Source organism: Engystomops pustulosus, chromosome 2 (genome assembly GCF_040894005.1).
Source record: "Engystomops pustulosus chromosome 2, aEngPut4.maternal, whole genome shotgun sequence".
Classification (NCBI taxonomy): domain Eukaryota; kingdom Metazoa; phylum Chordata; class Amphibia; order Anura; family Leptodactylidae; genus Engystomops; species Engystomops pustulosus.
In genome coordinates this window covers 101,682,378-101,705,283 of record NC_092412.1, presented here as the reverse complement: position 1 = coordinate 101,705,283, position 22,906 = coordinate 101,682,378, and the positions used below count along the sequence as shown (strand labels likewise).

The 22,906-nt window shown below is 42.7% G+C and overlaps 1 protein-coding gene across 1 annotated transcript in view; it reads left to right on the top strand.

Annotated features, from left to right (window-relative positions):
• Positions 1 to 7,364: 7,364 nt before the first annotated feature.
• AFF3 (ALF transcription elongation factor 3) overlaps positions 7,365 to 22,906 on the top strand; it is a 255,290-nt gene continuing 239,748 nt past the window's right edge. The window contains exon 1 of the mRNA XM_072135779.1: positions 7,365 to 7,672. Within this exon, the coding sequence (XP_071991880.1) occupies positions 7,620 to 7,672 (53 nt within the window). The 5' untranslated portion in view covers positions 7,365 to 7,619. The remainder of the gene's footprint in view (positions 7,673 to 22,906) is intronic.

The following is a 22,906-nucleotide window of genomic DNA, read 5'->3' as shown; positions in this document are numbered from 1 at the left end:
TGAACCGCTGACCGCCTTGTGGAGTGAAGACGCAGCCACCATCTTAGCAAGACCGAGGCCTTCACCTCCCAGTGAGGAACCGGAGTTCCTTGAGGCCTTTGAGACTTTAATCATTGTGGCAGCGCACCCCATCCGGAGACCTTTTGCTGCGCACCGGCTGCATCGCGGTACAACTCGGGCCTCCTTTGCGGACACTTACATCCGGTCTGGGACGGAGAGTGCCCCTCTACACGCATCGAGTTTGCTAGCTGCTGGACTCCTCTGCAATAGGTCCAAAATGGCGGACCATCCTCAGCAGCCATCTTCCCCGGCTGGGACTCCGGTTCAATCCCTGCAGAGGACACTCTCCACTATCGGTGTCCAGGTTCCGTATGCACCGGAGGGTTTTCGTTTTGTTTTGGGGAACCTGCCAGAGCCAGCCCAAGCGGGAGAGAAACCGCTGCTATTCCCCTGGGCTCCCTCCGCCCTGGAAGCTATCTCAGAAGAGCCCAAAACTCCTGTAGACATTGCTGACCGTCCTGCGGAGTATCCAGGACCACCTGCTAAGAGGCCCAGGCTGTCCGGTGAGAACGCCCTGCCAGCTACAGAGGTTACCACCGCCAGCGCAACAGCGCCCCCAAGAGCTACAGGTCAGTCCAGGAACAACAATCCTTCAGCTGTCAGCAGTGAAGAAGTTACAGCTCCTGCGGTCATCATCATGCGCTCCACAGCGCCCCCAGCTACAGAAGGTCAGCCAGAGAAGTGCCTGTCTCCTTCCTTTGCTGAGATGCCTGCCGCCGCAGATGACCTCCCTGCTGTTCCAGCTCCAGCTTCTGGGTGTTCCATGTCAGCAGTTCCAGTGTCTACCACCAGATGTCTTGAGGTGACAGATCTCAACACTGCTTTCTTCACCCAGGCTGATGATGTCCCTGCTGCAGTTCCTGCTCCCCTGCCTGCAGCCATTGCTCTTGAGCAGCAAGATTAACCCCTGATGGGCTGAAAGCCTTCTTCAGGTACTGTGTACATATTGTATATTTATTCCCATTACCCTAAAGAGCCAGAAACTGTCCTGAGACTCTCACCCTTATTTATCTCAGTCAAGAGATTATACTCTGTCATGTGCTATGATAGCACCCCTTCCTCTGCCACGGCAGAGATTCCTACAAAGGACTCTGTCCCTCTACACATAGAGGAGACCCTTTGCTTCTTAGTGCACTTTTCCCCACCTCAAGGGCTGTACCCAGAAGATGGACTTTGTTATTAAAGACCTTCTGTGAGACTTTTGCCAATTCCAAGGAAAAGTTGCTATTGCTATTGACTATTATATTGCACTTAATGCCTTCCTTCTAGGTACGGACATTCTGCTTGCACTCTTTATGCCTTTTCTTTGCAGGAAAAGAGACATTTACTATCGTGCTACCCTGAGTAGTCTATCTGTAACGTTGTAATGTTATAAGATGTGTACCCATTGGGCTTCTAAACCAATGTGAATTTACCAAATATTTGCACACTGTCATATATGCCAGTAGCCTGCATTAACCCTTTCATAGGCTTTTCAGGTTGTAGTGTGGCTGTGTCGGACCGTCTTTCTTGTAAAACACTGACCGCTACCTGATCCCTCAAACCGAGGTTTGCACATGGGGGTAGTCCGTAAACTGTGGGTCTTTAGGGGACCGGGGGTGTTACAAAGATAGCACCTGGATGCCACCCATACATGGGTAAGGATACCAGTCAGGAGGTACTCGTGTCGCATATGCTAACGCAATGCAGATATACACACTATATAATTGCCGCCAGGGAAGAAGTGTTGATATAACAAATATACAGGCCTTGGTGCAAGGAATGGATTACAGGACATGACACCACACCTTTCCTACTGTACAGTTCGGTTTAATGGCGTCAGCGACCAACTGTCATACAGCTACATGTTTTTGTCTTAGTTCGACACCAACCCAGGTGCCTGTCTCCAGGACCATGGGCGGTTTGTCCCTACACCTCACATAGCCTGCACTTCCCCGAAGTGCCCGTATCCACCTCTGCGCCCCCCAAGTCATCTGTAGTCGAGCCGAGGGCGGCTCTTTCAATTGCCCCTGGGGTATGCAACACCCTCGCCGATGCAATGGCGAAGGAGTGTTTGCGAATACGTCCCACCTGCATGTAACCACATCACACTACATGGTCCTGATAGGACATAGGGGATATTGCAGTGGTGAATCCTGCCTGGCAAGGCAGAAGTTAATCTGTGTATGATGTAAGATTCTATCATCCAATGATCTGTGTTACATCCTGTCCTCTGTAAGCTGAGATGTGATTGGAGGAGCAGCCACCACCTGACCAGAGGGGAAGTAATAAAACCCCAGGCCAGGAATGTTCTTGAGAGATTCTAGTCTAGAGAGGATTCTAGTATGTCTATCTAGTGAGTGAGTGAGCAATCTCAGTCTAGCCCATACCAGAGCAGGAAGAGCCTAGCCCCTGCCTCTGAAGAGTGGAGTATAAGACTAGAGTTAGTATAGTGAGGAAAGGGGTATCATCTTACCTTTAAAGGTGATACCTGAAGCCCTACAGGACAAGCTGAAGCTTCCTACCAGGACACAGCTGCCTCCCAGCCTGCCCTCTACATCCAGGCTGGTGAACTATCTCCTGAGGCTCCCTCCAAAAGCATCTCAGCACTCCATCTACCTGTTAAAGGCACATTGCTGCGGTTCCTGCCGGTTCAAATAAAGAACTGTAAGTTGTTTTCTTCAACTTCTGTCTCCGTCTGGTCCCTGCTAATACGGCTGCCTTCATCACCGGCACCCTGTCCATCACACAGAGACTCACACTCGGGACATTAAGGGGTTGCCCCAGGGAGATCCGCTATAGCAGCCTCTCCCTCATCATTTCTTGCCAACACCACCCTGCTGGAGACCTGCCAGGCTGTAGGACAGCCCTCCGGTTCCCCCTGTACCAAGCACCGTGACAATAGCGTGCTTAGGCCGCAACCGCCAGCCACTCCGGTACCGCGGGCCCCGACTGTCTCCAGGCCTCACCTCAAGGGCTAGGCCCCGGTGGGGGATGTTGCAGATCCTCACTGGATGGGGGTAGTGTTCCTCACTGGATGGGGGTAGTGTTCCTCACTGGATGGGGGTAGTGTTCCTCACTGGATGGGGGTAGTGTTCCTCACTGGATGGGGGTAGTGTTCCTCAGTGGAAGGGGGTAGTGTTCCTCAGTGAATGGGGGTAGTGTTCCTCACTGGATGGGAGTAGTGATCCTCACTGGGTGGGGGTAGTGATCCTCACTGGATGGGGGTAGTGTTCCTCACTGGATGGGGGTAGTGTTCCTCACTGGATGGGGGTAGTGTTCCACAGTGGATGGGGGGTAGTGTTCCACAGTGGATGGGGTAGTGTTCCACAGTGGATGGGGGTAGTGTTCCTCAGTGGATGGGGGTAGTGTTCCTCACTGTATGGGGGTAGTGTTCCTCAGTGGATGGGGGTAGTGTTCCTCACTGGATGGGGGTAGTGATCCTCACTGGACGGGGGTAGATTTCCTCAGTGGATGCGGGTAGATTTCCTCAGTGGATGGGGGTAGTGTTCCTCAGTGGATGGGGGGTAGTGTTCCTCAGTGGATGGGGGTAGTGTTCCTCAGTGGATGGGGGTAGTGTTCCTCAGTGGATGGGGGTAGTGATCCTCACTGGATGGGGGTAGTGTTCCTCAGTGGATGGGGGTAGTGTTCCTCAGTGGATTGGGGTAGTGTTCCTCAGTGGATGGGGGTAGTGTTCCTCAGTGGATGGGGGTAGTGATCCTCACTGGATGGGGGTAGTGTTCTCCGCTGTATTTGCTCCTGCTTTGTGATATACCGTATATTCCGGCGTATAAGACGACCTGGTGTATAAGACGACCCCCCTACTTTCCTGTTTAAAATATAGAGTTTAAGATATATGCGCCGTATAAGACTACCCCTTTTCCAACGCATACAAAACACCGGTAAAAATGTAAAAAAAAACAGATTTGAATTTAACATGGTCCTTTTTTTAATTTAAATTCTTATGACATGCAGGTATATATCAGGAAAACTGTTGCTCATAAACATAAGGCATACAACAACAACATTACCATCGGTATGCATAAAAACATTGAACACCTCCTCACCAGTAGCCATAATTAATGTCCCCCCCTCACCAGTATCCATAATTAATGTCCCCCCCTCACCAGTATCCATAATTAATGTCTCCCCCTCACCAGTATCCATAATTAATGTCCCCCCCTCACCAGTAGCCATAATTAATGTCCCCACCCCCAGCAGTAGCTATAATCAATGTCCCCACCCCCAGCAGTAGCCGTGATTAATGTCCCCCCTAGCAGTAGCCATAATCAATGTCCCCCCCCACCAGTAGCCGTGATTAATGTCCCCCATAGGTAATATCCCCCCCCCCCCAAATAGCCATTTCCTAACTTTCACCTATGATAGTCCCCCCCAAATAGAACAAGGGCCCCATAGATTTAAGCAAAATGAAAAATAAAACTTACCTAGTTATTCCGCTCCTCTTCGCGCCCTCTCTCTCTTCTGAAGATCGGCGCAGGCGACGGCTGATGACGCGTCTGCCAGGTCAGGTGCCGGGTCATAGACCTCAGCAGACCCGGCGCAGGCAGGCAGGCGCGTCATTAAGCCTGTGCCAGCGTCGATGGATGAGGTGTGTGGGAAGGTGGGTGGGGAAGTGGGTGGGAAGGTGGGTGGGACGGGGGCGGATCGGGGGCTGCTCAAATTTTAAATTGTGACAGCTCCGGGCCCTCCTGATCCAGCGCACGGACCAGATGCAGAACAGTCCGTGCGCTGTAAGGGAAAGGCCCGCGGCTGTCACAATTCAAAACATCTGCCCGCTGTGCTGCGCCGAGTTATCAGCGCAGCACAGGGGTCAGGTGCGGGCCTCGGTACCGCGATCGGTACGCCACTGTTTGAGGCTGCCGGCAGCTTTGCCGGCAGCCAACGCTGTGAAAACACCCGCGATCGGTGCTAGCACCGATCGCGGGTGTTACCGGTAAGCCTTTGCTGCAACATGCAGCAAAGACTTACCGGCTATGGAGAGGGCTCAGCCCGTGAGCCCTCTCCATGCAGTGTGACCCGACCGCCGCCGTATAAGACGATTATAAGACGACCCCAGAGAAGACAGAAGATTTTTCTGTCTTCAAAAGTCGTCTTATACGCCGGAATATACGGTAATTGGTGATGTTGGACTTTCTTTAGTGGTCTGTTTATTATCATCATGTAGCAGTATTATATGTCCCTTATAGAGTGGTATGGTGTGATTTTATGCTAAATAGACGTGTTGGCACTTTGCGATGAATACATGGACTTTGGTTTGGAGTTTGGGCACTCGGTCTCTAAAAGGTTCGCCATCAATGCCCTATAGGTTCACATTAAAAAAAGAAAAAAATTATTGCCTGTACAATGTGACATAGCAAATCTGCTCTGGATGGTGCCTTCTTCCCTCCTATGCCCGGCTGTGTGCCCATACAGCAGGTTACCACCACATATGGGGTATCAGTGTACTCGAGAGAAATTGGGTATCAAATTTTGTGGAGCCTTTTTTTATTTAATCCATTGTAAATGTTTAATTTTCCACCTAAAATGAATTTATTGTGAAAAAATATTACAATTTGTAGACTGCACCTCCATTTTGTTTTAACCCCTATAAAACACCTAAAGGGTTAACAAACTTCTTAAAAGTGGTATTTCATATGTTGAGGGGTGTAGTTTCCATAATGGGGTAATTTAGGAGTCTAGCTATTATTTAGGCCTCTCACTGTCAATTAGAATTTGAGCAGGTCCATCTAAATATGGGTTTTGGTGATTTTACAAAAAATGTGAAAAATGATAACTAAATTCTTAGCCTCATAACATTCTAGTAAAATATGTGGAATCTTAAAAAACCATGCCAACATAAAGTAGACATTTGGGAAATGTAAGTTATGAATTTATTTGGGTGCTATCACCATCTGCATCAAAAGTAGAGAATTTAAAACGTTAAAAATAAAGAATTTTTCCAAATTTTTGCCAAATTTATTTTTTTTTCATAGCTAAACAAAAAAGATTTCATCCAAATTTTTAAACTAATTTGAAGTACAATGTGTCACGAGAAAACAATCTCAAAATCCCCTGGATATCTCATAGCGTTCCAAAGCTATAAGCACTTATAGTGACACAGGTCAGATTTGAAAAATGGAACCGCGTCCTAAAGGCCAAAAGAGGCTGAGTCCCGTAGGGGTTAAAGGAAACCTACCACATGAAATGATAGGTGTAAGCTGCAAATACCGAGCACTAGCTCAGGGAGAGCTGGTGCCGAAGCTTAGTTTCGTTAGTGTCATAAACCGCTGTATCACAGTTTAAACACCATGCGCGCGACCGTGCCCGCACCTACATAGACACCTATTTAGAAATTAGGCCAATTTACACACCAACTAAGATAATGCAATCTTTATTTGAAATTTTTACACCATCAATACAAATACATTAAAATTCAAAATAAGGGGCACCTACATAGGAAGTGCCGGTGCGCCGGAGCTGCTTCAGATATAAAGATTAAAAAGTGTTTATGACACTAACGAAAATAAGCTCCGGCATTTGCAAACGCAAACGCAGACAAAGCCGCACTCACTGGCATTGGCTATGGAAACGCCTGCGATCGGGAACGAGCCGCCAGTGTGTTTTGCGTTAATTTAATGCAAAACACCGGCAACTCGTTCCCGATTGCAGGCGTTTCCATAGAAACGCCGATGCGAACGGGCCACGGCCGGCCCTGGTGGGTGCGGCTCTGTCTGCGTTTGCGTTCACGAATGTAGACAAAACAGCACGTGTTGCACCAGCCTTACACCTACTATTTCATGTGGTAGGTTTCCTTTAATACATAAAAAAGGATCTAATGTATAGAGTAAAACAGCATGCATACATATCATCAATTATATTTTCTTCTAAACTAATATTATAATAACAGGTGCATGTGTCATAATAGTAGATGCTTGCATGTATCATGTATACTTCTGTTGTCTATTTATACCAGTTCCAATGGTGAAAAATTATAAGATATAACAATTCCAATGATATTAAATGAGGATTTCAGTCAGAAAACAGACACAAAGCCCTTAGTAAATGAGCCCCATTGTGTCACTGAGCTTTTCTTGATCCTGACCAGAATTGCAATAGAATTTGACATGACAGAAGTGCAAACCTCAAAGTCTTCCATTCCCTGATAACTTTTGGTATTTTATAAGGGTGGGAATACATGCAGGTTCAGTGCACCAGGACTGCTTGCCATAACACTACACCCGAATACTTTTGTGACAGGAATGTCTGTGTGACTGGATATGGGTCACATTTCCCGCCTCTAGAGATGTGCCCTGCTAGAAGGTTGTACCTGGCGGTCTAGCAGCTGCTGCTACTTCAGCACAAGGGAGGGAGGGACTCGTAGCCTCAGTGCAATGAAGAGGGAGAAGGAGCAGAGCCGCAACCTGACAGGAGAGCCTCCAAACAGAGCTCATTGTCCACTGCAGCCACCCGGGGACATCATAGAGAGCATCACACCCGAAAATACACTGTCTGCACTGGACAAGTCATACAATTCACATGCTGCCACCATGTGAGTGTCCCTGTACTTCTTCAGCCGGACTATGGACACCTTTGACTGGGCGCTTCTGCCGGAATGGGAGCTGAATGACTTATGGTAGGTACATACATAATAGTTATCTATTGCTGATATAGTATGTGTTCTCTGTTATACTGCTCTGTGGTTCAGGAGGGAAAGTAAAAGGCTGGAGACAGGGGCAAGCACGTTCTCCAAATGCCATCGGTGCCTCAGGGTTATCTTTGAATGTAAGCATTAATCGGTGTATGACAGCAGGGGGCGCTGTCCATCAGTATGGAAGATGACTTTTCAGAAGACTTCAGCGTATTGTCTGAACGTTGATACTTAGGTTTTCATCTATACTTTGGGTTGGCTGCTTTGATATAAGGCTGGCTTTTGTTTGTAGCAGGTGTACCCTATGCATTTGGTATTTCTATTACATTACTGGTGATTATCAAAGCAGATCATTTTGTGCCACCTAAAAAATGTCATACTGGCTGCCTGTGGTAATTCATGAGCACAAGCACAGTCCCCATGGGCCGCTATTAATTTGACTGGAACTCATGTTAGGCAAATGAAAAGTGCTGAAAAACAGCAGTTTTGATGCCATTTAAACCTCACCTTGGGAAAAAATAAATCATAAATAAATCTTTATTTCTACAGCGTTTTACAGATCATGGGGTACATATACAAACAAAATTTTTTTAAAAAAAACACGTGGTCAGATGAAACAATGGGAAGTAGGGCCCTGCTCGCAAGAGATTACAATATATGAGAAAGCATCCTTAAGCATCCCTTCACATGAACGTGTTTGGTCCGTGGAATTGGACCTGTGTGCTGGTCCAATCCCACAGACTGAGCACAGTGCACTGGATGGGAGTCCTTACATTATAGTGATATACACTCACCAGCCACTTTATTAGGTACACCTGTCCAACTGCTCGTTAACACTTAATTTCTAATCAGTCAATCACATGGCGGCAACTCAGTGCATTTAGGAATGTAGATATGGTCAAGACAATCTCCTGCAGTTCAAACCGAGCATCAGTATGGGGAAGAAAGTGCCTTTGAACGTGGCATGGTTGTTGGTGCCAGAAGGGCTGGTCTGAGTATTTCAGAAACTGCTGATCTACTGGGATTTTCACGCACAACCTTTCTAGGGTTTACAGAAAATTGTCCGAAAAAGAAAAAACATCCAGTGAGCGGCAGTTCTGTGGGCGGAAATGCCTTGTTGATGCCAGAGGTCAGAGGAGAATGGGCAGACTGGTTCGAGCTGATAGAAAGGCAACAGTGACTCAAATCGCCACCCGTTACAACCAAGGTAGGCAGAAGAGCATCTCTGAACGCACATTACGTCGAACATTGAGGCAGATGGGCAACAGCAGCAGAACACCACACCGGGTGCCACTCCTTTCAGCTAAGAACAGGAAACTGAGGCTACAATTTGCACAAGCTCATCGAAATTGGACAGTAGAGGATTGGAAAAACGTTGCCTGGTCTGATGAGTCTCGATTTCTGCTGCGACATTCGGATGGTAGGGTCAGAATTTGGCATCAACAACATGAAAGCATGGATCCATCCTGCCTTGTATCAACGGTTCAGGCTGGTGGTGGTGGTGTCATGGTGTGGGGAATATTTTCTTGGCATTCTTTGGGCCCCTTGGTACCAATTGAGCATCGTTGCAACGCCACAGCCTACCTGAGTATTGTTGCTGACCATGTCCATCCCTTTATGACCACAATGTACCCAACATCTGATGGCTACTTTCAGCAGGATAATGCGCCATGTCATAAAGCTGGAATCATCTCAGATTGAGTTCACTGTACTCAAATGGCCTCCACAGGCATCAGATCTCAATCCAATAGAGCATCTTTGGGATGTGGTGGAACGGGAGATTCGCATCATGGATGTGCAGCCGACAAATCTGCGGCAACTGTATGATGCCATCATGTCAATATGGACCAAAATCTCTGAGGAATGCTTCCAGCACCTTGTTGAATCTATGCCACGAAGAATTGAGGCAGTTCTGAAGGCAAAAGGGGGTCCAACCCGTTACTAGCATGGTGTACCTAATAAAGTGGCCGGTGAGTGTATGTCCCAGAGGGGAATTTATCAAGTTTCCACTGTCGCACATGTTACTAAGAGGCCCCAGTAAGGAACTCTCACAGACTATAGCTGATGCCCCAGCGTCTTTGCTCCTAGGTGACCCATTCCACGCCTTTCCCTGTACACTTGGCGTGAAGGTGGCATAAGAGGCGGAATGGTACCAGGCCAGGAATTAAAATTTTTTAAAAAGTTTGGAACGTCAGTACAAGCCTTTGATAAATCCTCTGTCTGTCGCAAAAAACATCAGTGCCGACACTGTAACAGTTGTGAACATCCAAATGAGAAAAAAGTCTCCACTAGATTACTGATTACTGTAGACTGTCCTCTTAAGCATGCTCGTTGTCTCCAGGAGACAATGGCACTATCTTTAGTTAGTTTCAAGCTCATATAAAAATATATAAATGAGCCTGAGCACCTTACATATTTTTATAAAGTTGTTTTCTGCGGAATTCAGGAGCCCTGCAACTAACTAAAGAGAGTGGCCACTCAATATTCACCCCTCCATCAGCTGGCTGTATGGAAATCTTGTGCAAGCGGCAAGAACTCCTTATGCAACCACACTTGTAACCTGCTGGCTGCGCAGGGAAGGTTCTTGCGCATGCGCGAGATTGTTCACGTGCATGTTCATGTAACCTATCTCAAAGAGTAAAAATGTGTCATTTGAACTGCATAGTACAAAATGTGAAAGCAAAGCCTCTAAGAAAATGTGTTTTTTTTGTCAATTTCACTTATTTTGTAATTTTATCAACCGTCTGGTATATTGCATGAAATATAAAAATTTTGCTATACTTTTCTTACACTGGTGATGCACAATAGATTTGTATTGTCCAATCCTACTGCTTTTAGTGGGAAGGATAATTCATCTAATATGTAAAGTAGACTATTGACCAACCCCTGAACCCTTTAACGACCTGGCCCTTTTTAGTTTTTTCATTTCCATTTTTCACTCCCCACCTTCAAAAATCTATAACTTTTTAGTTTTTCCACGTAAAGAGCTAAAGATGGTTTGTTTTCTGCGTAACAAATCACACTTCATAGTGATGGTAATTCATTTTCCATGTTGTGTACTGGGAAGCTGGAAAAAAATTCCAAATGCAGTGAAAATGGTGAAAAAACGCATTTGCACGGTTTTCTTGTGGGCTTGGATTTTACGTCTTTCACTGTGCGCCCAAAATTACATGCCTACTTTATTCTTTGGGTCGGTGCGATCACAGGGATACCAAATTTGTATATGTTTTATACTGTTTTCATACACTTACAAAAATGAAAACCTCCTGTACAAGATTTTTTTTATTTTTATGTTGCCATCTTCTGACGCTAATAACTTTTTCATACTTTGGTGTACGGAGGTGGTGTCATTTTTTGCGACTTTTGATGACATTTTCATTGCTATCATATTTAGGGCTGTACGGCTTTTTGATCACTTTTTATTTATTTATTTTATATTTTTCAAAATGGCACAAAAGTGCCATTTTTGACTTTGGGCGCTATTTTACGTTATGGGGTTAAGCACATTTTAAAACTGTTATTATATTTTGATAGATCGGGCATTTGTGTTTATGATTTTTACTGTTTATTAATATTTATTATATTTATATTAATATCAGTTCTAGTGAAAGGGGGGTGATTTGAATTTTTCATATTTTTATTTTGATTTATTTTTAAACTTTTTAAAATTTTTATTTTTAATATTTTTCAAACTCCTTAGGGTACTTTAACCCTAGGTTGTATGATTGATCCTATCATATACTGCCATACTACAGTATGGCAGTATATGGGGATTTTCCTCTTCACTCCCTACAATGTGCTGATAGCACATTGTAATGATAGGGTTAACATGAGTCAGCCTCGGGTCTTTGGAAGACCCGAGGCTGTCATGGCGACGAATCTCCACACCCCGATGACATCACGTGGAGCGACAAGATGGTGCCCATGTTGCCACAAAAGCAGAAAGAAATGCACCAAAAATAGGCCAACAATCAGAAAGAATGAGGAATAGATATATCTCACAAAATAAATTTATATTTTATTACTGTACAAAGACAGACACAAAAAAGAAACACAAAACTAAATTTGGCAAAAATTTGGAAAAATTCTTTATTTTCAACGTTCTAAATTCTCTACTTTTGATGCAGATAGTCATAGCTCCCAAATAAATTCATAACTTACATTTCCCAAATGTCTGCTTTATGTTGGCATGGTTTTTTAAGATTCCACATATTTTACTAGAATGTTATGAGGCTCAGAATTTAGGTATCATTTTTCAAATTTTTTGTAAAATCACCAAAACCTGTATTTAGATGGACCTGCTCAACTTCTAATTGACACTGAGAGGCCTAAATAATAGTGGGACTCGTAAAATACCCCATTGTGGAAACTACACACCTCAACGTATGAAAAACCACTTTTAAGAAGTTTGTTAACGCTTTACGTGTTTTATAGGGGTTAAAACAAAATGGAGGTGCAGTCTGCAAATTGTAATATTTTTTCACAATACACTCATTTTGGGTGGAAAATTAAACATTTACAATGGATTAAATGAATAAAGGCTCCACAAAGTTTGTTACCCAATTTCTCCCGAGTACACGGATACTCTATATGTGGTGGTAACCTGCTGTATGGGCGCACGGCCGGGCATAGAAGGGAAGGAGGCGCCATCCAGATCAGATTTGCTATGTCACATTGTACAGGCTATAATTTTTTTCTTTTTTTAATGTGGACCTATAGGGGCTTATTTCTTTTGCCACATGAGATGCACTTTTCTGGTACGTAATTTGGGGGAATCTACAGCTAATTGGTGAGATTTTATTAACTCTTTGTTGGTGGAGGAAATGAAAATCATCACTTTTCAGGAAGATTTTTATGGGGTTTTTTTTTGGCTGTTTACCATACCATAAAAATAGTATATTATTTTTATTCTATGGGTCACCACGATTACAAAAAGACCTCATTTATATAGATTTTTTATTTTTTTCCCATTTTTAGTGCATAAAAAGTAATTTGGCAAAAATGTTGTTAATTTTAGCATCACCGTCTTTCATATGCATAACTTTTTTATTTTTCACCTCACAAATCTGTTTAAGGGCTTATTTTTTACGAGAAGGATTGTTCTTTTTAGTGGTCTTATTTTAGAGTGCATAACATTTTTTAAATCCCTTTTTAGAGCATTTTTATAGGGTAGTAATTGAAAATGATCTTTTTTCTGGAGCTTTTTTTTGTTTTGTTTTTTACGGGGTTAACTTTGCGGATCTAATAACGATTCTGTTTTATTATGCAGATTGTTACGGACGCAGGGATACCAAATATGTGGGGGTTTTGTGTATTTTATTCAATTGTACTGAATAAAAACCAATTTGGAGAAAATCTTGTTCATTTTAGCATCATCATCTTTTCATATGCATAACTTTTTTATTTTTCGGCTGACAAATCTAGTTAGGGGCTTATTTTTTGCGAGAAGAGTTGTTCTTTTTAGTGGGCTTATTTTGGAGTGCATAACATTTTTTAAATTACTTTTTAGAGCATTTTTTTATAGGGTATTAATTAAAAATGATCTTTTTTCGGAACGTTTTTGCGTTTTTTTTCTACGGCGTGTACCGTGCGGGTCCAGTAATGATTCTATTTTATTATACAGATTGTTACGGACGCGGCAATACCAAATATGCGGGGTTTTTTGTGTTTTTTATACTTTATTAAGTGTTTTTATGGGAAAGTGACATTTTAGGGGCTTATATTTTTATGTATTTATTTTTTATTTATTATAATGTGTAGTGTTAAGTGTTTTTGCCTATTTTTACTTATACATACTTGAACTTGAACCAGTGATGTTCTGATCACTGGTTTAAGTTCAATACACTGCTCTACAATACTATTTTATTGTAGAGCAGTGTAAACTGTCTGAGCAAGCTTGCGCATGCTCAGACAGTTTACAGTCAGACCCGGAAGGGGTCTGACTGCCATGGAGACCGGGCAGCTCCGGGGCACATGCCAGTCCTCGGAGCTGCCCAGAAGTGGATCGGATCCCCCGGTAAGCGGCACGGGGGATCCGATCCACAGCGCAAACACCCTTACACGCCGCGGTCATGTTTGACCGCGGCGTGTAAGGGGTTAACACCCGCGATCGGAGCCGGCTCCGATCGCGGGTGTTAGCGCAGGCTGTCAGCTGTACTAGACAGCTGACAGCCGCTGCTTCTGGTACCGGCTCCGTTCGTCAGCCGGTGCCAGAAGCAGGACGTTATAGAACGTCCCCGTCCGCTAAGCATCTAGCCCCGGGGACGTACTATAACATCCTGGTGCGCCTAGGGGTTAAAAAGGAAGTGCTGGTGCCTTGTTAGTTAAATTTGTATTCCACTTTCATTGTAGCAATATTTTCATGCATTACATACTTACAATATATAACATACATGTTACTGTTGACTAATTTTTGGAATTTTCAAAGGCTTAAAGGGACGTTGACCCATGGAAAAAGACCTATTTTTAACTAACATTTTCTGTTAAACATATTTATTGAGGATTTTTTGAAAATGTATTGATTTATTTTTTCAAATTTTCCAGCCATTACCTTCATTTAATAACTTTTCTATGTTCTTTTATAATATGTCCTGTTTTTTTCCCTCTGGGCACTAGGCCTAATAAAAGACTGATACTTGGTAATTCTTTATGATTTTTCTTTACAACAGTCACCTCATTTACAACACAGTTGAGAAAAACAGAATTAGTTTAGGATAAGATGACAGCTCTATAGTGACAATAGATGATCATAGCTAATCACGGCTAATTTACACCTCCTATCTGCATAGAACATGCTTCATCCCTTACCAACACGTGACTTAGTACTACTGCGAGTGAATGGAGAGGGCTCCCGGGTGAGCCCTCTCCGTAGCCAGTAAGTCTTTGCTGCACATTGCAGCAAACACTTACTGGAAACACCAGTGATCGGTGCTAGCAAAGCGCTGGCATGGGCGCCACCATCTTTGTGAAGATCGTCACTCCCCATGACGTAATCGGGTAGTGGCGATCGGTCACCATGAGAGCTTTGGGTCTTCCAAGGCTGTCTCGTTTTAACATATTCATTATAATGTGTGATTCGCAGGAGGGAAAAATCCCCATATACTGCCATACTGTGGTATGTGGCAGGATCAATCAGACAACCAAGGGTACGCTAGAGGGTCTGAAAAATAGTAAAAAAAAAAAAAGGTAAAAAAAAAATTCAATAAAAAAACCTAAAAATTCAAATCACCCCCCCCTTTCCCTAGAATCTATATAAATATAAATAAAACAGTAATAATCAAAAACAAGTTACCGTAAATACTCGTGTATAAGACGAGTTTTTCAGAACAAAAAATGTGCTGAAAAACCTCACCTCCGCTTATACTACAGGAGTCAATTAAAAAAATAAACTTACATACTCACCCTCCGGCTCCCTGATGCTCGTCGCAGCTCCAGATCCTCAACACATCTCCTGGCGGCTCCTCTTCGGTCTTGTCTCTGCTGTATTAGCCACCAGAGACGCGTCCATGCGATCTGTCGGCCGGCGCACACTATGATGCAGCAGTGTTGCCACTGATGACGTCATAGTGTGCGCCGGCCGGCAGATCACGTGGACGCGTCTCTGCCGGCTAATAAAGCAGAGAGAAGACCAAAGAGGAGCTGTCAGGAGCTGCGCCGAGGATCGGGAGCCGTGAGGGGCATCGGGCGCCGGAGGTTTAGTATGTAAGTTTGTTTATTTTTATGTGCTTGGCAAACTGCAGGCTGGCTGGCTGGCTGTATACTACATGGGGCTGGCTGGCTGTATACTACTGGGGGCTGGCTGGCTGTGTACTACATAGGTCTGGCTGGCTGTATACTACAAGGGGCTGGCTGGCTGTATACTACAAGGGGCTGGCTGGCTGTATACTACTGGGGGCTGGCTGGCTATACTACTGGGGCAAAAGGTGAAGAAAAAAGGAAACAACAGATGGCGGCGCCTCGGGTTATATCGTCTGGTGTCCAGATGTAATGATGTGAATACTTAGAGGTGCTCACCTGGTAGCTTCTTGACAGTAGTGCATATAAATAAGAGGGTATGTCCACGTCCAGGAACTGGTCCCGTTGCCAAAATTGGTGATGTCTCTTAGTATAGGGTAGATTGGTAGGGTATGTACCTGTCTGAGCAGCTTCCACAGCTCCAAGCACCGGTAACCCGAAGGGGCGCTAACAGTACCAATACCCAAAATTCCAAAATACCCAAATTGGCTATATATTAAATTACAGTTAAATTTATTAAAAAACACATGTACACAACATGAAAAATAGTAAAATACCTATAAATTAGTCCAATATGACGCATTTTGTGTACTCTTTTTCAAATTCAGGACAAAACAATCATAGTGCATAGACAAAAAGTACATTCTTATTTACTCTACTGTATGAGACAAGGACTTACATGATAGGTGGTGATTGTAGCGTGCGCTTGTGCATCATTCCGTTTCGGTACACCGGAAAAGCCTGAAAATGCCATCAGGTCTCTGCGCACACGCAGTAAGCAAGCCACTTGTCATAGCCAGAAGTGTTACCGGCGTAACCATAGTAGCGTGTTTCTCATTACGATTAAATGATACGCTGATATTAGGAACATGAAAACATTAACAAAACTGGTACAATGGTGAACAGCTATACTGGATAGTAATTGTGCGGAATGTATAAAGTGTAAGAAAACGAAATTGACGATTTTATGGTGCTTCATTGCTGATTAAATGGTACAACACCGAAACGTCAGTGGTTAAAACAAAAACAATGCCAGCATTCATGATAAAATAAGGACAGGAATTTCTATAGCAATTGTATGTGCATAAATAGAATAATCAAATATGACAAAATACTGTGCTTTTTTTTTTGTTTTAATTCTTGTAAATGTCTGAAAATATAAAACCTATTCAAATTTGGTATCCCAGTGATCATACCGACCCAAAGAACAGTGAAAGCCGTAAAATCCAAGCCCACAAGACAACGGTGCAAGTGCGTTTTTTCGACAGTTTCACTGCATTTGGACTTTTTTTCCTACTTCCCAGTACACGGCATAGAATATTAAATACTGTCACCATGAAGTGCAATTTGTTAAGCAGAAAACAAGCCCACACACAGCTCTGTACAAAGTTATAGATTTTTGAAGGTGGGGAGTGAAAAATGAAAACGCAAAAACGAAAAAGGGCCTAGACGTTAAGGGGTTAAAACAATTCCTCAGCTCCAGACGTTTGCTGCATGAGGCCACGTGGCTAGTTTTGGAGAGATGACATCTATAATCATGGACATACAATAAAAGCTTTAAAAAATTATAAATTTTCTTGTCTTGCTTTAATAAGTTTTTCAAAAGTGGTGACACATTCCCTTTAATAGTGAACTGCATGCTGTCAACATCAAAAGATGAGCAATCACTCTTCTCACAGCTCAGCCCTGCCTACAGTACTTACATGCTATTTTTACAGCAATTTATTGTACCAATGAACAATTTTACCTCAATGATGCCTTTATGGAATCATGTACACCCTCACGGGTTATAGTTTTGGACTTGACATCATGTCCCACTGTTGGTCCATGACATGTTCATAATGGAACAACAATCTGATGCCACATGATTCTCTTCATAGTTATTCAGCAGTCCAAGCCGATAGACGAAGGAAAGACTTTGCTGTAACCCAACACTTCTTTTCTCCCTGCAGAAGCTTATTTGTATAAATATAAATTTTGTGGGTGTACTATTTAATCATTTATTCAGGGAAAATATAATATACATTATAATATGAAGGTCATATGAAGCTTATTTCTAGGCCAAATAACTTAACCCCTTAAGGACCAGGCTCTTTTTAGTTTTTGCGTTTTTATTTTTCACTTCCCACATTCAAAAGTCTATAACTTTTTTTTATTTTTCCATGTAAAGAGCTGTGTTACAGCTTATTTTCTGCGTAACAAATAGCACTTCGTAGTGGTAGTATTCAATATTCCATACCATGTACTGGGAACCAGGTGCTAGCGACTGGCATTTGCTTCATTATGAAGCAAATGCCCGGTGAGTATGAAGAGGGCTCAGCCCGTGAGCCCTCTGCATACTCCCCCATGCGCAGCAAGACGTAAGGTTACGTCTTATTGCCATATGGGGTTAAAGAAGACCTGTCACTAGAATTTTACAACCCTGACTAACAATGACTGCTGATAAAGGGTAACAAGTCCTCCCCATATCACCTAAAATTAGCTGGCAGTGAGGCACTGTCCCTTACTTACATCCATTTTTATGATATGCAAATTAGCTTTTCTGACGCATGTCTTCTAACTTTGACTCTTCTCTCTCCCAGGCTGCCATTGAACCAGGTCCCTTATTTTGACATCTCTGTGTCTCTTCAAATCACTGCTCTGCCTCCTTGTACGTAGGGACTTTCAGCTAATATTCAACGAGAGACATATAAAGCTCTATTTACTCATAAGAAATATTGTGTCAATATCTTTACACAGTACCTAGTGCTACATTCATTTCATGTGACAAGAGTGACATCCTCTAAGGTCCTTTAGCCCCTTAACATTAGCAGACTATACTCCATGTATATATCTGATCACATGAAATCACAGACTGTCTCCATGGAGGATGGAGATGAGTAGAAGTCCATGGAGGCTGCTGTGATTTCATGTGATTACATACATACATGGGGTACATTCTGCAAATGTAAGGGGTCTAGGACCTTTAATTACATCACCCTAGTCACATGACATCACCTGCTGAATAGTAAGAAGACACAACCCTTTGGAAGGAGTAGATGGGAGGGGCTGGCTGAGCAGAACATGCCCCCCCCCCCATGCCAGGTTATATAAGATAATGTTTATTTTTGTATATTTATGTAAGGGAAACAATTTTAACGCAGGGTTTTTCGGCTGATTTCTCGCTCTCCAACTTCAAAAATCCATAACTTTTTCATTTTTACGTGTACAGACCTGTGTGAGGGCTTATTTTGTGCATAACAAATTTTACTTTCCCGTGATGTTATTTATTTTAACATGCCGTGTACTGCGAAGCTGAAAAAAAATTCCAAATGTGGAAAAATTGAAAAAAAACGTCACATGCGTTCTTGTGGGCTCAGTTTTTACGACTTTCACTCTTCGCTCCAAATAACAGGCCTAATTTATTCTTTGGTTCGGTGCGCTCGCGGTGATACCAAATTTATATAGGCTTTATTGTGTTTTAATACATTTTCAAAAATGAAACGAAAGTGTACAAGTAAGAAAAAAATTTTTTTGCCATCTTCTGACGCTAATAACTTTTTCATACTTTGGCGCACGGAGATGTGTGAGGGGTCATTTTTTGCGAAATGAGGCGAAGTTTTCATTGCTACCATTTTGAGGTCTGTGCGACATTTTGATAATTTTTTATTTCATTTTTTATGTTATGTAAAAAGGTGTAAAATTCGCATTTCGGACATTTGGGTGCCATTTCCTGCCTCGGAGGTCACCGCCGGCAGTAACCGTTTTTATATTTTGATAGATCGGGCATTTTGGGACGTGGCGATACCTAATATGTTTGTGATTTTTACTGTTTATTATGTTTTATATCCGTTCTAGGGAAAGGGGGGTGATTTGAACTTTTAATATTTTATAAATTTTTTTTATTTTTTAAACTTTTTTTTTCTTTTTTTTTCACAATTTTTTAGACCATCTAGGGTACATTAACCCTAGATGGTCAGATCGCTCCTACCATATACTGCAATACTACAGTATTGCAATATATGGCATTTTTGCAGGTCATACATTACAATGAGCCACTGGCTCATTTCAACGAACCTGCATAAGCCATGTAGCCTCGTGTCAAAAGAAGACCCGAGGCTACCATGGTAACCGATCGCCGCCCCCCGATGACGTTCGGGGGCGTGGCGATCGGAAAAAAGATGGCGGTGCCCGTGCGTCGCCGTCTTTTAAACGCCGCCGGCGACTTTGCCGGCGGCGTTGAGAGGGTTAAAACCCCCACCGCTAATAACCGCGGTCGGTGCTTGCACCGATCGGGGTTATTAGCAGTGGGAGTTTTGTGCAAAATGAAAACTGTAACCTTTATTTAGTCTTTATTGTAGTCTTCATTGTAGTCTTTATTTTTAGGTATTGAGTAGTAGTATTTGAAATGTTATGTGCCTGCTAATTTGAAATGTTTTGATGCACAATGGTCATAAAGGTTTACAATAGTTTTTCGTTTTTATGACATTATTAAATTTTCCTCATATATTTTTTGGAGTCTCCACAGTCTGCAGAAAAAAAAAACTTCTCCCAGGTAGCACAAAGGAACAGATAAAAACCACAGCTGTGAATATTCCAAGTAACAGATTGCAATAGCCTTCACAGAAACGGCAACCTACAATTATCTGATACCACTGTCAGCGCCAGGATAACATTACAGTCTCCCAAGCTATTATAATAGCTTTGGGGCAAACCAATAAGTTTTTATATGCTAATGTAAGAATTGTAAGAAACAGTACACAAAGGTATAGTCAAAATGTGATTGAAGTGTAATTATCCAGACACTCTGAGGCACGGAGAATAATGTAAGTGAGATATGCTAAATTCATGTCTGCAGTAAATTATTTTTGGCTTGACAAAACTGTGCCAGTCATAATGAGTTTGAAAATTGGTTTCCCTTAAGTGGTCTTGTGGGAAATACTGTAATAAAAATATGAGTACTCTTTAGGCATCCATCTTTTTGCAGATGAAATGTGAATATTAACTTAAATGGGCAACTTTTGCCAAAATAGTATTAGCTAAACAGTCCATTTATTTTTCAATTGAAAAAGATCAAGCAAATTATATTCTTGAGGAATAAGTTCTTATAGTCTTCCAAATGAAGCAGAGAGAGAGAAGACAAAAAAATACCCAAATACATAGTCAATTGAGAAGAAACAAACCTGACCTCAAGCAGATAATAGCACTGCAAATAATAGGCTCGGGATATTCTGTGCAGCCATCTGCTTAACTTTGTATTAAGTTACCATATCATGTCTAATTGAACTACTTATTTTTTTCTTCTTATAAAAATTAGGAGTATTTAGAGAGATTAAGCCTTGTTTACACCACCATTATGTCTTGTCGTGACAATGTTAACAGATCTCATGATTTTAGTGACTTAATAAGGGCCTTTAAGTTTTTATAATTTTTTTACTGAAAATAATAATAGAGCATACCAGATAATGGCTACCAAAGCACAACAAAAACACGGAAACCAGATAACAAAAGAAAAACTAAGGTTCTATAGGAACTATAATTCCTCAGTTTTAGGCTACATTCACACTGCCGTATGGAGGACGTATATACGGCCGACATATATACGGCCGATATACGTCCTCCATAGACGGCAATGGGCGCACGGCACCGTACCGCTCCGTACCCGGGAAAAAGATAGGCGCCATGTATCCCTATGGAGAGGGGCGGGGGTGAGCTGCGCTCACCTCCTCCTCCTCTCCCCATGCACTGCCGTTGCATGCTACGGTACGGGCGGGCAACGGCAGTGTGAATGTAGCCTTACTTGCAACTAACTGACATCCTTCTTTTAGCTTAAGCCCTTAACGCTCTGCGCCGTAGCTCTACGGCGCAGAGGTATAAGGGATGTATGAAGAGGGCTCACGGGCTGAGTCCTCTTCATACAGAGGTGGGGGTTTTTGCATTTTGCACAAAACCCCCACCGCTAATAACCGCGGTCGGTGCTTGCACTGATCGCGGCTATTAACCCTCTAAACGCCGCCCGCAAAGTCGCGGGCGGCGTTTAAAAGACGGCGGTGCGCGGGCGCCGCCATCTTTTTTTCGATCGCCACGCCCCCGAACGTCATCGGGGGGCGGCGATCGGTTACCATGGTAGCCTCGGGTCTTCTCTTGACACGAGGCTACATGGTTTATGCAGGTTCGTTACAATGAGCCAGTGGCTCATTGTAATGTAAGACCTGCAAAAACGCCATATATTGCAATACTGTAGTATTGCAGTATATGGTAGGAGCGATCTGATCATCTAGGGTTAATGTACCCTAGATGGTCTAAAAAATAGTGAAAAAAAAAGAAAAAAAAAAGTTTAAAAAATAAAAAAAATTAATAAAATATTAAAAGTTCAAATCACCCCCCTTTCCCTAGAACGGATATAAAACATAACAAACAGTAAAAATCACAGACATATTAGGTATCGCCGCGTCCCAAAATGCCCGATCTATCAAAATATAAAAACGGTTATGGCCGGCGGTGACCTCCGAGGCGGGAAATGGCGCCCAAATGTCCGAAATGCGACTTTTACACCTTTTTACATAACATAAAAAATGAAATAAAAAATTATCAAAATGTCGCACAGACCTCAAAATGGTAGCAATGAAAACGTCGCCTCATTTCGCAAAAAATGACCCCTCACACATTTCCGTGCGCCAAAGTATGAAAAAGTTATTAGCGTCAGAAGATGGCAAAAAAATTTTTTTCTTTTTTGTACACATTCGTTTAATTTTTGAAAATGTATTAAAACACAAAAAAACCTATATAAATTTGGTATCACCGTGATCGCACCGAACCAAAGAATAAAGTAGGCATGTTATTTGGAGCGAAGAGTGAAAGTCGTAAAAACTGAGCCCACAAGAACGTGACGCACGTGCGTTTTTTTTTCAATTTTTCCACATTTGGAATTTTTTTTCAGCTACGCAGTACACGGCATGTTAAAATAAATAACATTACGGGAAAGTAAAATTTGTTACGCACAAAATAAGCCCTCACACAGGTCTGTACACGTAAAAATGAAAAAGTTATGGATTTTTGAAGTTGGAGAGTGAGAAATTAGCCGAAAAACCCTCCGTCCTTAAAGGGTTAAAGCATAAGCTGCCATATGTCACACTTCTCTTTCTGAAACTTTATAGCACAAACATGTTGACACCAAGCTATGGGTCAGCATGGAATCTTCGACCAGCCTGACCATTCTGATGCTGGTACACTAGTCTATATCTGTCACTCTAATCAATTCCAACTATTACCATCTGTACCAAAATTATGGAAGAAGTCACCTTACGTCTTTCTCTCTACCCTGTCCTCCAAAATCCTTCCTTTGTTGGATGCTTCCTTTTAAGGCCAGTTCAGTGTTTCTATCCTTGAATGGGAATGCACTGTCATCTATTGCAGATCTTCGACAACAACAAATCATTCATTGGGACTAGTGGCAGAACTACCAACAGAATAGCCATAGCAGCTGCTATGCAGTTGGGGGCCTGG